General features: G+C 41.5%; 1 protein-coding gene across 1 annotated transcript in view; it reads left to right on the top strand.

Annotated features, from left to right (window-relative positions):
• The first annotated feature begins 749 nt into the window (after positions 1-749).
• Positions 750-17138, top strand: part of LOC113528725 (zinc finger protein 345) — a 34191-nt gene continuing 17802 nt past the window's right edge. The window contains exons 1-6 of the mRNA XM_026917405.3: positions 750-989; positions 4864-4951; positions 5214-5376; positions 6134-6405; positions 10638-10705; positions 10868-11058. Coding sequence (XP_026773206.2) covers positions 4883-4951; positions 5214-5376; positions 6134-6405; positions 10638-10705; positions 10868-11058 — 763 coding nt within the window. The 5' untranslated portion in view covers positions 750-989; positions 4864-4882. The remainder of the gene's footprint in view (positions 990-4863; positions 4952-5213; positions 5377-6133; positions 6406-10637; positions 10706-10867; positions 11059-17138) is intronic.

Raw genomic sequence — 17138 nt, 5'->3', positions numbered from 1 at the left:
ATATATATATATATACTGCATATATACTGGACTTCAAAATCATTAACATCATTAATAAATATTAACATTATAAATATTTACACAGTACACTATAATAAAAATATACACAAAAATGTACAGAACAAAATATTTTGTGCCACTTTGGTTTGCCTGCCTTTGCTTCCTGCCCCCTCTCTGACAGCAGCTCCCTTCAAAAATTTACAAACCCCTCTGTTGCCTCTTTTTTAGAAGAGTTCTTTCTTATAGTTCCTGAAATCACAGAAGAATTATTATCATTTTTTGTTTATCAGTGAAAGATCAGGAACGAATATTTCATTTTCATGTCTATGCTCAAAAAGGGGCGTGGCAGCTAACAGGTTAAACTTGTTTCAAAGCAAAACTGTCCCCGGGTTCATTAAAACCTATAAGCATGATGCAACAAAACTACATTTTTCCCATATAATTATAACGCTGTCTACAAGCTTATCAATGAGTTTAATCTATAATTTAATAATAACCATCCTACATTCATATGTAATGATATCTAATAAGCCTCATTTTACTGTTTATGATAATGCTTTGCTTAAATTGCCAGCAGGGCCACGTGTATGGATATCACTGGGAGTTACAGATAATGCGTAGAGACTGTTCTGCTCTTTCCATTCTAATAACTTACCCGAGACTCAGAATATTGAAAAACTGATTTTAAAAGTATAATGGTTCACTGCTTTATATGTGACCTACTGTATTTTTATTACGGCACATTCTATTCCACGCTGAAACTCCACTCCAGTCCAGGTGGCGGCGGTAACGCGCCCGCTAGCGGCGTCTCCAACCTCCAGCAAACACTGAAGAAGAAAAGCTTTTCTCTCCTGAGCATCTGTTTACCTGCCCGAACTAACCGCATTAAAATATTTCTAGTAGAGTTTACACTTACACTTAAATTTGATCTGAAATGAAAAGCGCGTTACTGTGAGGATTTAAAACTCCTTTCTGCTTTAAACCCTGAGGTAAGTTTAACTGAAGCTGTGTGGCTCTTGCGCATATTCACCGCTGAGCCAAAACATTATGAACACCTGCCTAAGGTGCTGTCGGTTTTCCGCTCGGACCCGCTGAGGCTTGGACTCTGCAGAACCTCTGAAGGTGTGCTGTGATATCTGGCACCAAGACATCAGCAACAGATCCTTAAGTCCTGAAAGTTGCGAAGTGGAGCCTCCGGGGATCAGGCTTGTTGTTCCAGCACATCCCACAGATGCTCGATAGGATTAAGATCTGGGGAATTTGGTGGCCAGGGCAACACCCTGAACTCTTCATCATGTTCATCATTGGGCCTCATTTATCAATCTTTTGGTAATGTTGTGTGTAAATGTTTGCGTAAACTGAATTTTTATTTTTTATTTTTTTTGCTGGATTCACAGAAGTTTCAGAAACGCTGATTTTCTTCCTTGTTGAATGTGTATGCCGAATCACCTGTAAATTACCAAGTGCATACATGGCACAGCTCATTTGCATTTAGTGACGCCCACAAAACTCCATAAAAGGTAATATGCACGGCCAGCTGGGAGCACGAAATGAGTGATCAGGGTAAAGGCTGAAAAACCAGAAGTGGAAGTTATTTTGACTCACTTTTATGCCAGTAAAAATATTTAATAATAATAAAAGTAATTTAATAATAATAATCATAATAATAAGTGAGCACTAAATCCTCCGTGAGGAGTGCAGTAATCCATAGAGATTATATGATCTGAAGTCGATCAGTCCAGCTTACCATTAGTTAGTCTTATGCAGAAATTTACACACACTCAGGAGCATGAGTAGGATACAAATGTTTTTCCAAATTTACGGAATTTCCATGAATACCAAATTACTTGCGTAAATGCTCATAAGCATAATTACAAAATATCAGTTCATTTTCAGCTTGATAGATGAGTCCGAATGTGTTTCAGAGCACATTATCCTGCTGAAAAGGGCCACTGCCCTCGGGGAATACCACTGCCATGAAAGGGTGAACCCGGTCCACAGCGATGTGTAGGCAGGCGGAATGTGTCAAACTGACGCGACATGAATGCCTGGACTCAGGGTTTCCCAGCAGAACATCACACTTCCTCCACAGGCTTGTCTTCCATCGTCCCACGGTCCAGTTCCGACACTCGTGTGCCTGTTGTAGGTGCTTTCGATGGTGGACAGGGGTTAGCATGAAGGGTTTGTAGCAACGCAGCCCCATATGGAGCAGAGTGCGATGCATTGTGTGTTGTGACATCTTCCTCCTGTAACCGTCATTAAAATTTTCTGTGACTGTGCCACAGTAGCCCTTCTCTCCGTTTGTTGTCCTCAGACAGCGAGGAGCCTTGGTTGCCCAACACCTTGTTCCTGGTTCACTGTTTGTCCCTTCTCGGACCCTGAGGGTTGGTACTCACCTCTGCTGACCGGAACTCACCCCACAAGCTTTGCCATTTCAGAGATGCTCTAACCCAGTCGTCTGGCTATAACAATTTGGCCCTTGTTAAAGTTGCTCAAGTATTCATGCATGCCCATTTCTCCTGCATCCAGCGCTTCAACTACAAGCACTGTTCACTTACCGTCTAATATATTCCAGACCTTCGACATATGCCGTTGTTACCAGATAATCAACGTTATTTGCTTCATCTGCAAGTGGTCCTAATGCTTTGGCTCATTAATGCTTACACAACGTTATGGTACCTGATAGCACTAATTTCTCCAAAAGCAGAGAGAGAGAGTGTGGTAACAGTGCATTTGTAAGAGCTGTGTGTTTGCGGTCACTTCTGAGCTTGTACACAAATTACGCTAAAACATTTCATTATAACTTGGACTGGATTCTTTAAATGATCCACTTCTAGATGTAAAAGCAAGTTAATTGCTATAGTGCCATTTTACAGAACAACTCCCACAATACTGACGTAATACATAAAGTACAGTTTATTTTAATATACTTCAAAATATACACTACCGTTTGGTTTTATATATATATATATATATATATATATATATATATATATATATATATATATATGTATGTATGTATGTGTGTGTGTATATATATATATATATGAGCTTCTAATGTATTCAAATCCATCAAATCCATCAATATTACATGTGGATTCAATTTTATTATCTATTCTTCAGAATTTTGCCCATAATGCTTCAGAATTTTCATAAGATTCTGAAAAGGGAAGGCTATCAGGACCTACAATTTGGGGAATTTTCACTGTATCATTTCCTCTTTACATGTGATAACAGCTTTGTCCGATTATTATACAAGGTAAAGTTTTGTAAAGTGCTTGCCAAAATATTTCCATAATGCTTAAAAATCTCCAAAATCTTCTGAAAGAGGAAGGCCTCCTGTATCTATATATGTATTATCGGAGTGTATTACTGTATAGCTTTGTATTAAATGCAAACATAACGCTATATGTTCTTAAATATGATTATTACATAAAGGTAACAATTGATCAGCTATTATTAAAAATTTCTATACTATAATACTTTAGAAAATCCACATTGCTATGTATTAGGAAGGCCTGTACTATCACCTTGTCCATTTTGGGGAACATTTACTGTACCAGTTTCTCTTCAATTCAGAATGAAAACTGTATGTGTGTTAATGGGATTATACGTATGTTGGTATGATTTATATGCTTTATATGCTTGCACAAAATATAGATCATATTTGTTGAGTTTTTTTTTTTTTTTTTTTTTTTTTTTTTCTTTTTCTTTTCCCCCACAGTGCTTAAAAAATCTTTACTACCCTCTGAAGGAGCAAGGCCTTCAGTATTTGCATCCACTGTGGGAAAATTTTACTGTGCAGTTTCATGTTAAAGGCAATCTCTACATGTGCTTAAATAGGATTATTAAATATACGATACATTTGGTCAGAATTTTCTCGTAATGCTCCAAATGTTTCATGACTGCAGTCACAGAGGAATAACTTCTCTATAATTAGTTCCATTTTGGGGAACAGGAAAAATGCATCATCCCCACAGCTGCTGGTTTATTGGCTACCAGCTGCTATGGTGAGAAACAGGGTTAACAAATTGAGATCATGCATTTTCCCATTTCTGTAGCCAGATAGCTACACTATAACACAGAGATATGGAGGCGAGAGCTGGTGGAGTAGCTACTGGAGGAAAAGAAAAGTAGATTGGAAATTATATTATGTGAATTTTATACTATTTTTAAACCACCAGAGCATCCTTGTTCCCAAATCTTGGGTAAATATTAAATCCTGAGCAACTTCATTTCAGTCATAAACTCTTCTTCTCACTGTCTGGTTAATAATCATATTTTGATGATGTTTCACTAAGAATAAAATAATTTAAAACTCGTTGGCACTAAATCTTGCTCCCGGTACGTGGATATCTTTGATTTGTATTATATAACATGTATATAAATAAACATCGTTTACAGACTGTTCAGTTTAGGGTACACATAAACAGTTAATTGGGAATCTTCACTCGGAATGAATTCATACAGACTTTACATTTAAACACAGACAGTGTTCCTGCATCAGATTACGCTGTGCACAATAAACTGGACCATCTCTGTTAAAGATGAAACGTGATTGGACCTTATCGTTTCTGTGACACAGGGACTGTACGTCACGCCTCAGTATAAGCAGGACAGTCACATTTTTACCCTCTCACTGTTACTGAACACGTTACTTACATTAACCCCTCGATAATCCATTTACTAGCAAACGTATTGTTTTCTCAATTTAACAGTAAAAAAACACAAAATGAACTTCATACCGTAATTTCTAAATGTTCATGTAAGAAATACATCTCGTATAGAAATAGAAAATTCCTCGTCTGATGAAAAAAGTTACCCATTATGGTCCATTGTCATGTATAGATGATCTTTTTCTAGGTCAAGGCAGTAAAACACTATGAGTTCAGCTGGAGACAGACAGCACTCTTCCAGGAAGTCTTCGGCTCCTGATTCTGCTCGCTCACAGGTAAAGCTTAATGATGATTTGTGTGAGAAATCAATAACGTAATGTTAAAGTTTGACCAGTTTTCTGTCTTTTACTGCCTTAATTCACTGATAGCCTGCAAGCTGTCTTGCTAATCACTCGTAGCTTAATGATATTTACTGAGGAGTTAAAAATTTAAAACTGATTTCATATTAACAAACTAGAGTCTATACTGGTATAAACAGCTTTATAAACAATGTGGATGTTGTTTGCTGAATAAGTGTCGTTGTTGTTTGATCTTTAGCTGTCTGAGGCCATGAAAACAGAGACTAATGGAGGGAAAGAAGGCAGTGTGATGAAAGAGGAGACCCTGGAGCTGAGCATCAGTAACCATGGAAACGGCCTTACCAGCACACCTGAATTTATCTCCATTAAAGAGGAAGAAGCTGATGATAAAGACTTCCTCTGTAAGACCTCAGGGCACTTTAGAGTCCAGTCTGGAGCTCAGTAACACTCTCACTGATTATTCTCCCTGTAGTGCACTAAAAGTCCAAAAGGGAGTCACTTGGGTCTGAGTCTCTGTCTCTGATTATTTATTCAGCAGTTTAGTTTTTGGTAAAGTGTGAACTGGCAGCTTTATATTTGGTCTCTCGGCTGGGGAAAAGTGGAGCAGCCACTAAGAATTTAAGAGAGTTTGTAAACCTTGTAAAAGTTTTAAAGTTTCTACTTAGTCCCCAGTCCTCCTGGTCACCCAGGTTAGCCCCGCCCATTCTCTTTACAGCAGGTTAGCCCCGCCCATTCCCTTTACAGCGGGTTAGCCCCACCCATTCTCTTTACAGCAGGTTAGCCCCGCCCATTCCCTTTACAGCAGGTTAGCCCCGCCCATTCCCTTTACAGCAGGTTAGCCCCGCCCATTCTCTTTACAGCAGGTTCGCCCCGCCCATTCCCTTTACAGCAGGTTAGCCCCGCCCATTCCCTTTACAGCAGCTTAGCCCCGCCCGTTCCCTTTACAGCAGGTTAGCCCCGCCCATTCTCTTTACAGCAGCTTAGCCCCGCCCGTTCCCTTTACAGCAGGTTAGCTCCTCCTGTTTACTTTATAGCAGGTTAGCCCCGCCCATTCTCTTTACAGCAGGTTAGCCCCGCCCATTCTCTTTACAGCAGGTTAGCCCCGCCCATTCCCTTTACAGCAGGTTAAAAAGGGGAATTTTTTTTCTCTCTTTCCAGATTGCGAAGTTTGCCAGTCCTTCTTCTTTAAAAAGTGTGAGGTCCACGGTCCGGCGCTCTTCATCCCTGATACTGCTGTTCCCATGGGGGTCACTGACCGAGCCAGACAAACTCTTCCTCCTGGACTAGAGATTCAGAAGTCCAGTATTCCTGATGCAGGCCTGGGAGTGTTTAATAAAGGGGAGACTGTTCCAGTTGGTGCACATTTCGGACCCTACCAGGGAGAGCTAGTAGACAGAGAGGAAGCTATGAACAGTGGATACTCTTGGGTGGTAAGATATTATTCATTTACTATAAATATTAAACATTTAATTGTGTTTGGGATAATGTTGCCTTCCTACTTTTTTTGTTCTCACTACAGGATAAATGTTAATTCAAATCTTTCAGTTTCTTGTTGCCAATGATAAGTAGAGACACTTTAAACTCACTTTCAGCTGCCTCAAACTTACTAGCACTCAAAAACCAGACAAAATTTTACTGACTGACTTGGTTAAAAGAACTACAGGAAACTGAATAAATTAAGAAGTGTAATTGTTTAAGCTTTACACTAAAAAGACAGTTCCACCTCAGTGCCGTGGTAAATGGGCTAGATCAACCTTACTAAATACAGCCAGAATTTTGATAAATTTGATTTTCTTTGTTCTCATGTGTATACAGTCATGGGAAAAAGAAAGTACACCCTCCTTCAATTCTATGTTTTTATTTATCAGGGGCTAAACAAGTCCTCACCAACTTCTATAAACAAACAAACAACCTCAGGTGAAAACAAACAAAAAGTCAACAAATTTCAATATGTAGTCATTTTTCCCAGAAAGTAAACCAACATTCAGAAACCAGGTGGGGAAAAAAATAAGTACACCCTTCCTACTTCCACAATCATTAAGAGAGTAATTAGCAGCCAGGTGTTACTAATGAAATGCACAAGATTAGTAAATCATCAAGAAGTGTGACTAACTCTAAAAAAGCAGAACTTTTTGCAGCACTCAGGTGTGTGTCTACATCATGCCAAGAAGAAAGAACATCAGCCATGACCTCAGAGAAGCAATTGTTGCCGCTCATCAATCTGGGAATGGTTATAAAGGCCATATCCAAACAATTTGAAATTCACCATTCTACAGTGAGAAGGATTGTTTACAAATGTCCGGCATCACTTGAGGGCCACTAGCTTGAAAAGGGGATCATAACTGGATCTTTCTGACAACTGTTGAGAGCTTTGGAAGGAAGATTAGCCAGTAACATTGCAGGTGGCTGGGCCTTCCCAGATGTTTAAGCAGTTTTGCCTTTATAGGAAGAAAAACAGACTGAAACTTCCCCTCAGTAGTGTGAGTGTGAAGTTTATGGTCAGCCAGGCAAGAAAGGTGCTACAGCCCAGCAACCTCTCATCAGCAGTCTCTCATCACATAAATTTGAGACCCAGGTACCTCAAACTCTTGCAGCAAATGTTGAGTCACATGATCATAGGCTTCAAAATTCACAAAACATACACAAAACTAGATTAGCACACTCCTATAACCCCTCATGAAGTTGTGCAAGAGTAAAGAATTGATCCACCATTCCATGGCCTGGGTGGAACCACCATAGTTTCTCCTGAATCTTAGGTTCACCTATTCAATTCAATTCAATTTTATTTGTAAAATGCTTTAACGATGGACACTGTCACAAAGAAGCTTTACAGAAGTAAATACATTGTAAATATGAGACTTTATCCTTAATGAGCAAGCCACAGTGGCAAGAGAAAAACTCCCTGGGATGATATGAGGAAGAAATCTTGAGAGGAACTAGACTCAAAAGGGAATCCATCCTCATTTGGGTGATTGGGTGGGGGATAGTGCAATTAGAAATAATTCCCTTCTATAACTGTGGACAAATAGTGCAGTTGTGTAACCAGGAAATTCATTACAGTTTTCATATGAAGTCTGTTTTGTTGAACCTATCCACTGATGGAGACCTGAGTACAAAACTGCTCGCGGCAACCGCAGCCCCAAAGCCACAACAGCAATCGCAGTCCCAAGCCATCACAGTACAACTGCCCATATGAACTGCAGTCCAAAGCCATCTCTCAAGGTGGCACCATCCCCAGCAGCATCAGCGAGCGATCTCCAATCGATGAGAACTCCAACCAGAAGTAGGGCATCAGGATGGATCAGGCACAGAGGGACAGAGGGAGAGGGACAGAGGGAGAGGGACAGAGGGAGAGGGACAGAGGGAGAGGGACAGAGGGAGAGGGACAGAGGGAGAGAGACAGAGGGAGAGAGAGGGAGAGATTGTTAGGTAAGCTTTTGTCCTCTAATGGTTAAGGACAATGTACTTTGCATGCAGAGTGCAAGCAGGGACTCCGGCAAGACTAGCTGTGACAGCATAACTAAAAGGGAGAGCCAGAAGCTAACACAGACATGAGGGCACCCTGGGACATAAAGCAGCAGCCACTTCACCGTCGACAAACCTGAGTGAACGTGTGAGAGTGGGGGGGCGACAGCGTCCAAACATCCCAGTTCACCACAACACTCTATGCCTGTGAAACCCTCCAGACCTGCCCCTGTACCTAAGAAAAAACTATTCACAAAAGGCTTGACTAAACAAATATGTTTTCAGCCGAGACTTAAACACTGAGACTGTGTCTGATCCCCGAACACTAAGTGGAAGGCTGTTCCATAACTGTGGGGCTTTGTAAGAGAAAGCTCTACCCCCAGCTGTAGCACGCACTATTCAAGATACCAAAAAATAGCCTGCAACTTTTGATCTAAGTAGGCGTGGCGGATCATAAATGACAATAAGTTCGCTCAGGTACTGCAGCGTGAGACCATTCAGTTCTGTATAGATCAGTAATAGAATTTTATAATCAATGCGTTATTTACATAATCTACATAAGCTTCAAATGAAATACTGGAGTCAATAATCACACCAAGGTCTTTTACTGCTGCACATGATGAAGCAGAAAAGCCATCCAGAGTTATTATGTAATCAGAAAGTTTACTTCTAGCTGCATGTGGTCCTAGTACAAGTACTTCTGTCTTGTCAGAATTAAGATGCTTTTGTGTGTAAAGCATCCAGTGTCCTTTACACATTCCTTAGCTTTATTAAGCTGGTGTTTCTAATTTGGCTTTGCTAAAACATACAACTGTGTGTCATTAGCATAACAGTGGAAGCTAGTACCATGTTTACAAATAATTTTGCCCAGAGGTAGCATATATAAAAAAAGAGTATGCGCAGAAAAGTTACCATTTACATCTACAAACTGATAACGATCAGTCAAATAAGACCTGAGCCAGGAAAGGGCCGTTCCGTTAACTCCTACAACCTATTTCCTAGTCTGTGGAGGAGAATAACATGATCAATTGTATCAAAACCTGCTCTAAAGTCAAGCAACACAAGCAGGGAGACACAAACCTGATCAGAGGCCTGTTGTAGGTCATTTACCATTTTAACCAGCGCTTAAATCATAACTGAAGTGCTACAACCTTTTCTAGGATCTTGGAGATAAAGGGAAGGTTTGATATTGGCCTATAGTTGGACAATTGACAGGGGTTGACCTATCAGACTTGTGTCTCCTCTCCAGACCTCTGTCATGGTCTTTTTCTAGGACATTGAGAAGCAATTTCCCCCTGGGATTAATAAAGTTCTTTGAATCTTGAATCTTGAATCTTGAATGATTTCCCTATAATTGTAACACACCCTTAGGTGCCCTTTTTAAAAAATAGGTCCCACTGTTTCAGTTTGCTAGTCAAAAGCGCTGCCCCACATATCACCATGCAACATTGAAGAGTCATGTTAATCACACAATTCCAACCCTGTCCAGTGTGCCTTTAACACCTCTAGCCAGATCTCATCCATTCCAACAGCTTTGCCACTTTGACAATTTCTAACCACCATAGTAACTTCAGCCCTGAAATGGATGACAAAACTCCCTCCTGAAGGTAGGGCATGCCCACTGAGTTATGGAGTTTCTCAAAGTTCCTTCCATTGCTTAACAATATCCCCAGTGGAGGTCACCCCTTCTCCTCACTTTCTTAGCAAAGATTGTGAATGATCTTGTCTCCCCTCCTGATGTGCTGAATGGTTTACCAGAACATTTTTGAAAATTTTAAAAATCGTTTTTGCATTGTCTCTTCAAACTCATCCCATGCCTCATCTTTTGCTTCAGCAACCTCTTTTTCTGCAAATACTTTTTGGGGCCACTGTATATCTAAATGTAATGCTCTTCATGGTGGTGCCACTAGAATTAGAGAACTGAGCAAAATAAAGTTTAGTGCAAAGTTGTGATATAACTTGCTGCTAGCACAGCATGCAGTTACCTCATTATTAAACATATCAAGAGAAATTAAAGACACCAGCCAGACTAGAATAATATTTATCACAAGCACCACATAGCCAGAACATTCGTCAGCGACTTTTCAAGGCCACAATGTGCTACGTTAGAAACGTTGTAGAAGTGGATATTGATCATGTAATCATATGCTCATGTGTTGATTTAATGGATAAAATGTAAATGTGCCATTTTTTGCAGATACATATGGGTAGCCAGTGTGAAGAATACATAGATGCCAAGAGAGAGATGCATGCTAACTGGATGAGGTGAGGAATACATCAGTTGTTGGGTCTTTATTTAGTCTTTAAGTCTTTCCAATTCCTTATTTGTTGGAAGAATGCATTCCTTGCTTTCTCTTAGTCTGTATCTCTGACATCTGGGTATTTTTTCTTTGATCCCCTTTCTACCACTTTACTTCAAACTCTTAGGTATGTGAATTGTGCTCGTAATGATGGAGAGCAAAATCTTATGGCATATCAGTATCGAGGGGAGATTCTGTACCGTTGCTGTCGACCCATTAATCCAGGACAGGAGCTCTTGGTGTGGTATGAAGAGAAATATGCCAGAGATCTAGGCCGTACGTTTGACTACCTCTGGAATAAAAAGTGCTCTGCAAATGGTAAGGTCCATACGTAGCGATATGCAATATTTATTTGGTCTTAAAGCTAATTTTTTGTTTAAAAACCTCTGTATACCTAAAACCTCGAGTGTGTTAGGTTATTGTCTTTTTGAACTGAACCACTGAAATAGAACTCATTTCCTTTTTCATGCCTACTGACAGCAAGAGATGATGCAAAGCACACTGGATGCTTCTATGTCTATTAAACAGGTCAAAAACCTACACCGATGTGGTGCAGTGATTGATGTAATGATTGGTGTAATGTAATGCAAATACCTTCCTTACACAGGGCAGCTTCTTTGCGGTTTTATTATTTACACTAAGGGGTGACACAATACCATTGGCTGTATCTGTTTACTGCTGTATTTGTATTCATGTCCATACCACTGTGCCCTGGAAACACTGAAAAACACTGAAAAAATGGAAAAAGAAGTCATTGTTCATTCACAAAACATTGCAACAAACAGCAATTTGAACATAACTTTATTCAACTCTTAAACCAGAGGTTATTGGACTTTTCTGGCAAGCTCTCTATCTTCTATTTTATATGACTGACTAAGTAAACTATGTTTTAAAACACCATTGGCTTTCCCAAATCAGGCACCTGTTTATAGTGTACATCAGTAGCCATGTAATAAAGCAATAAGCCGTGAGATGGCATGCTTTATGGCGGTAGAGGTAACCTGCCTGCACCATCTGTGCCCCTGGCCTGTGGACCAACTCAAATTTGAATGGCTGAAGTGCCAGATACCAACAAGCTATCTTTGCATTGGCATCCTTCATGCAGTGGAGCCATTGGAGCGGAGTGTGATCGGAACAAAGGGTAATGAGGTGCCCTGGTTGGTAGTACCTGAGATTGAGGACCGCCCACTTGATGGCCAGACACTCCTTCAATATCGTGCTATTCTTGGTCTCCCTTACTGAGAGCTTCCGGTTAAAGTACAGTATGGGGTGCTTCTGCCCAAAAAGGAGACAAAAGTTAGGAGAATTCAACAGTAGACCCTCACACAAAACCACTTTAACCTGGCAAAAAGCCCAGTCACATGGCTCTGCTCACTGGACTGGATCAGTCACTCCCTTTTAAATGAGGTCAGTCAGCAGGCTGGTGATATCTGAAAAAAATTAGGCACAAACCTGTGATATAGCCAGTCCCAGCAACTGCCTCATCCCATTTTTTGTCTTTGACCTCGGGCAGGCAGCAATCTCTGCTGTCATCAATCTGGTGACACACCTTCCCATGGCCCAAGTGGAAGCCCAGATACTGTACTTTCACCCATCCCTTTGCACACTTCTTTGGATTTACTGTGAGTCCCTCTCCTCTTAAGGATCTCAGGACAGCTCTCAGATGTTGTACATGCCGCTGCCAATCATTACTGCAAGTGATCATGTCATCTAAATAAGCAGTGGCATATGCATTGTGCAGGTTGAGTATTCTGTCCATGAGACATTGAAATATTGCTGGTGTTCCAAACAAACCAAATGGAAGCATGACAAATTGGTATAACCCAAACAGAGTGGAAAAGGTAATTTTTTTTCTCAAGATATTGGAGTCAAGGGAATTTGGCAGTATCCTTTGATTAAATTCAGTGTTGAATAAAAGAGAGCTGTGCATAACTGATCATCAGTGCCATTCATCAATGCGTGGCATTCGGTATGCATCAAATTTAGACACCGCAGTTACTGTTCTAAAGTCCACACAATAATGGACCAACCCATTGGCCTTGGGCACTGAGACCACAGGGTTGCTCCAATCACTGTGGTATTCTTTGATTACTCCCAAGTAGAGCATAGCCTTGAGTTCATCCCGAGCCACATTTTTTTTGTGTTTGGGTAAATGAACAATGCTACGCTCATTCCACATCTTGCCTTCTCCTTCAGGACCCATCCACAAACATTTCTCTTACTGATGCTTGAAATCCTGGCCAATTTGGCCCAGGAATTAGTGGACAGGTGAGGTGAGGAATAATCACTGCTTCTACTCTGTGCTTTTGGCCCCGAAATTTAAGAATGACAGGCACAGTGGATAATTATGAACATCCCTGTGCACATACCTCACCTTCACCAATCATGTGTTTCCCAATGCCCCACATTCAATCGGGCTTTGATGGACGGTGGACTGGTTACACCTTGAGTCCACCAAGGCTTGACGTGTACTCCCTTGTATACTCACTGACATGCAGTGTGTTCTTGCTCAACCGGTAGAAGCCTGAGGCATGTCAGGGATCTGGATCAGTCTTCTTGCTTCCATGAGGGAACACTGATCCTGAAAATGCCTGGCTTCTCCACCTTGTGAGTGCTGTAGTTTCTACCTGTGTGGAGAAAGAGGGAGCTGGGGAAGTCATCAAAGAAGAAAGGGGGAGAAGGAGTTTCAGGGTCCTGGCAGTTCCGGGTTCCAAGGAGCTGGGACCAGGGGAGGAGTAGGGAGGAAGAGGTGGCACACCTTGGGAAGCTGCAGCATCCAGAAATGTTGCTCCTCTGGTGTTCGGCCGACACACTGCAGGAACACCCTCATGATGCTTCATGGATGGATACTCCAGTTGCATGGATACGGCCAGCTGGGCTTCCCCGATAGCCCATCCCATTCCCACACAGCTGCAGCACACAGGAAAAGCTCCAAGAAGGCCTCTGGATCATCAGTGGATGCCATCTTGGTGAGTGTTTGGTGTGGCACAGTGGCAGGGGACACAGTGGAGGGCTGCAGTAGCTTCTGGAGTGCTCACCGGCTCTCAGCCTGCTGCTTGTTGTGCAGGTCGAGAAACACTTGGTGTTGGGTTTGGTGGAGGCTGGTGAGGAACTTTATGATCCCGCAGATTGGGAAGGCCTCCAAGGCGGCATCTGAGTTTACCAGGATCAGGGTCATGGCACCACTGTAGATCCCTGGTGTGTAAGGATGTGGACGAAGACTCGAGAGGCAGGCAGAATTTTAGCAGACTTCCAGGCTCACATTTATTTGCATTGCACTTTTCAGCACACCTTCAACAACTCAATCAAAAAAAGAAAAGACAAACCAACGGAAAAGGGGCCATCACTAACTTGTGGCTTTCTGTTCAGGTTCAAGTTAATGCTCCATGTCTGAGTGTTTCACACGCCGCCAACTATATTACTCTCGCTCTTTCTGGTTATGGCCGTCTTGAAAGCACAAAGAAACACACATAAGTAGACTGGCGGTAATAAGACACAGGTGAGAATCACTTCCGCTGCCACAAGTACATACAGTAATCAGCAGCATAGTGAGTAGATTGTTGTGTGATGAGTAAAACCTTATCACTATGACTAACAGCATAGATGTCCCTGAGTGTTAGGAAAAGAAAAAAGACTGTTGTGCTTTGTTTGTATGACAGGTAATACTGGTCTAGGTGGACAGTGCATAATGATTTTGAGACCAGGTTAAGCCATCAGACATGTGTATCTCTAGAAACCAACAGTTCAGCACTGTCTGTACAGCAGAGTTATAGATGAGCAGTTGTTGGTGGTGCACACTGGTCTTCCTAAAGTCACCAATCATCTCCTTTGTCTTGTCAGTATTAAGAGACAGATTGTTGAGCTGACACCAGTCTACAGCTGCTCCACCTCCACTCTATATGCAGTTATCTGCAAATTTGATGCATTTTGAGCTGTGCTTCACAGTACAGTTGTGTGACAATGTGAACAGCAAGGGGCTGAGCATGCAGCCCTGGGTTGTGCAGGTGCTCAGTGTGAAGGTGCTAGAGGTGTTGCATCCGATCCAAACAGCCTGTGGTCTTTTAGTCAGGAAGTCCAGAATCCAACTGCAGAGGGAGGGAGTGAAGCCCAGCAGGTTCAGCTTTGTGACCAGTTTCTGTGGAATAATTGTTTTGAATGCTAAGTTGTAAATAAATAGCATTCAAAAATGTCAAAGTGAGATAGGGCAGTGTGTAGGACACTGGATATAGCATCATCAGTAGGTTGGTTTGAGTGATATGCAAACTGTTGGTTAAGTGGACTTGGAAATGATGCGTGGATATGACCTATTACCGTCTTCTCAAAGCACTTCATGATGACTGAAGGGAGTGCTATGGGAGAGTAGTCATTCAAGCACGTCACAGTACATCTCTTTGGCACAGGTATGACAGTTGTTGATATGAAGGCATGGCCACCTGCCTTTAGAGAGATCTCTGAAGATTTGTGTGGATTGACCTTCTCCTTACATGCACTGTGAACAGAGTACCTAGTTGCTGAGTGGAGGGGTGGTTTACTTCACAACAATGTTGTTCTATTGTTCAGCACATCTGGAAGGAACGGTTCGCTTTTGCAGGTATGTGCTATGGCTGATGGCCTGAATGGCCAACATTTATCCCTGGTATTTTGAAAGTGGTCATGAACCTTCTGAGGGTATATGCATTTTCTCGCTTTGGCTGCCTGAGACAGATTAGGCTTTACTGTCCTGAGTGCTGCCATGTCACCTAATCTGGGTTTGTTGAGGGTCCATTACATGCATGATAGGGGTGCTGGATTATCAGTGATTTCTTTCCATTTGTGCCTCGGCTGCAGGTTAGGGAGATGTTCTCTAATGAATCGGGATCAAAAGTGGTCTGTAAGAACCTGACTCTTCAGCCGCTGTCTCTAATTCAACATGTTAGGGTTTGCATATACTGCTTGGGGTAGTGATGCATCTTGCTGCCCCATGAGTGAAATATTGGGATTGATAGGGTCCAGATCCAAGAAATGTGCTAATACATAACCTAAAGTTTTAATACCCATTAAATCTCCATAAGTACTGTTCTCAACAACTCCTCGTTTACTGACTGGTTGCCTAGGATGGCACACAGTGCTGCTTTGATGGACCTGATTTCCCAATATTCCACTGAAATGAGGAGTATTAGGAGGGTTGAAAGTTTATTTGCTATTTAACCAGCTGTGAATTCAAAGTAGGACTGAGGGCTTCAAAAGACTCAGTCAGTTCTTTAATTCCTCCTTTGAAATATGTTCCTTGATTGGACTAAAGCTCATAAGGACGCCCTCTTATGGCAAAGAATCTACAAAGTGCCATTAAAAAACTGTCTATATTAAGACTATTAAGCAAGTCAATGTGAATGCATGGTCTGGTTTAACACTTGAAAAAATACCCCATCTTTTCTTGGTTTTACAGCCATGACTTTTGGTAAAGGGCAATCCATTGGTAAAGGGCACTGCATACAGGACCACTGGTGTTTGCGCACAGCTTGCATGTATGATCCAGTAATACCTAAGGAGTTCTGCAAACACTCTTTCAGGACAAGAGTGAAATAAGGCTTTGTCATAATGTTTAATCCAAAGTTTGGTTAAGGAATGGTTGGGGTCTAAATCTACTGGATGGATGATGTTAGGTTCAGCATTGTTCAGCTGTCGCAATCATCTTCCCACTCTAATCAGCCTAGTATGGGAGTCATATTCAGGTGCTAAAGTAGAGAATAGGCTGGAGTGCAAAATCAGCCAATTGGCTTTGAGGGCTTTTTTCTCCTCAGAAAAGCTTTCAGTTTGCACTTGCCATAACAGGATTCCTTGCGCCTCTCTCCTAGTGAGGTCTGTGATTGCAGAGGACAATTACTGATATGTTTCCTCAACAAGATCAGTCCAGCTGCAATATTTGGTGAAATCAAGTGTTTGGTTTAAGAAGCCAGTTATTGTATTACCACAGAACTGTTTTCTCATTTCTAATTTATTTGTGGTTTCAGGATGAGGAGACATACTTGGCTATAGGTCTTTTGATTTTAGGAAGGAAGGCAGGACCATAATTCTATATGGAGGAAGCAGTCAGAGAGGCTAAACTAAGACTGTGAGTTATGTCATCTGCAAGATTGCTTTTTGAACCACCATACTGGGTAGTGTGTAACAATGACAACAATTTGTGCCAAAAGGTAAAACTTGCCATTCATAGGCAAGGTGCTATCGTTTTCTGGTCACACCATAGAAAACTAGTGAACATATTGTCATCTGGAAGAAGTCAGTCTTGGTGGAACATGCCTGTGATATCTCAACTGATTGCTATAGGATGGTCACAGAATCTGAGGAGGACACAAATCAGTGTAGGACCAAGGGTGGGTCCTGGGAGGAGATGCTGATTCAGAATATGGACTTTATAG

Source organism: Pangasianodon hypophthalmus, chromosome 30 (genome assembly GCF_027358585.1).
Source record: "Pangasianodon hypophthalmus isolate fPanHyp1 chromosome 30, fPanHyp1.pri, whole genome shotgun sequence".
NCBI classification, from domain to species: Eukaryota; Metazoa; Chordata; class Actinopteri; order Siluriformes; family Pangasiidae; genus Pangasianodon; species Pangasianodon hypophthalmus.
The sequence above is the reverse complement of the archived record's forward strand: the minus strand, read 5'-3'. Positions and strand labels throughout refer to the sequence as shown.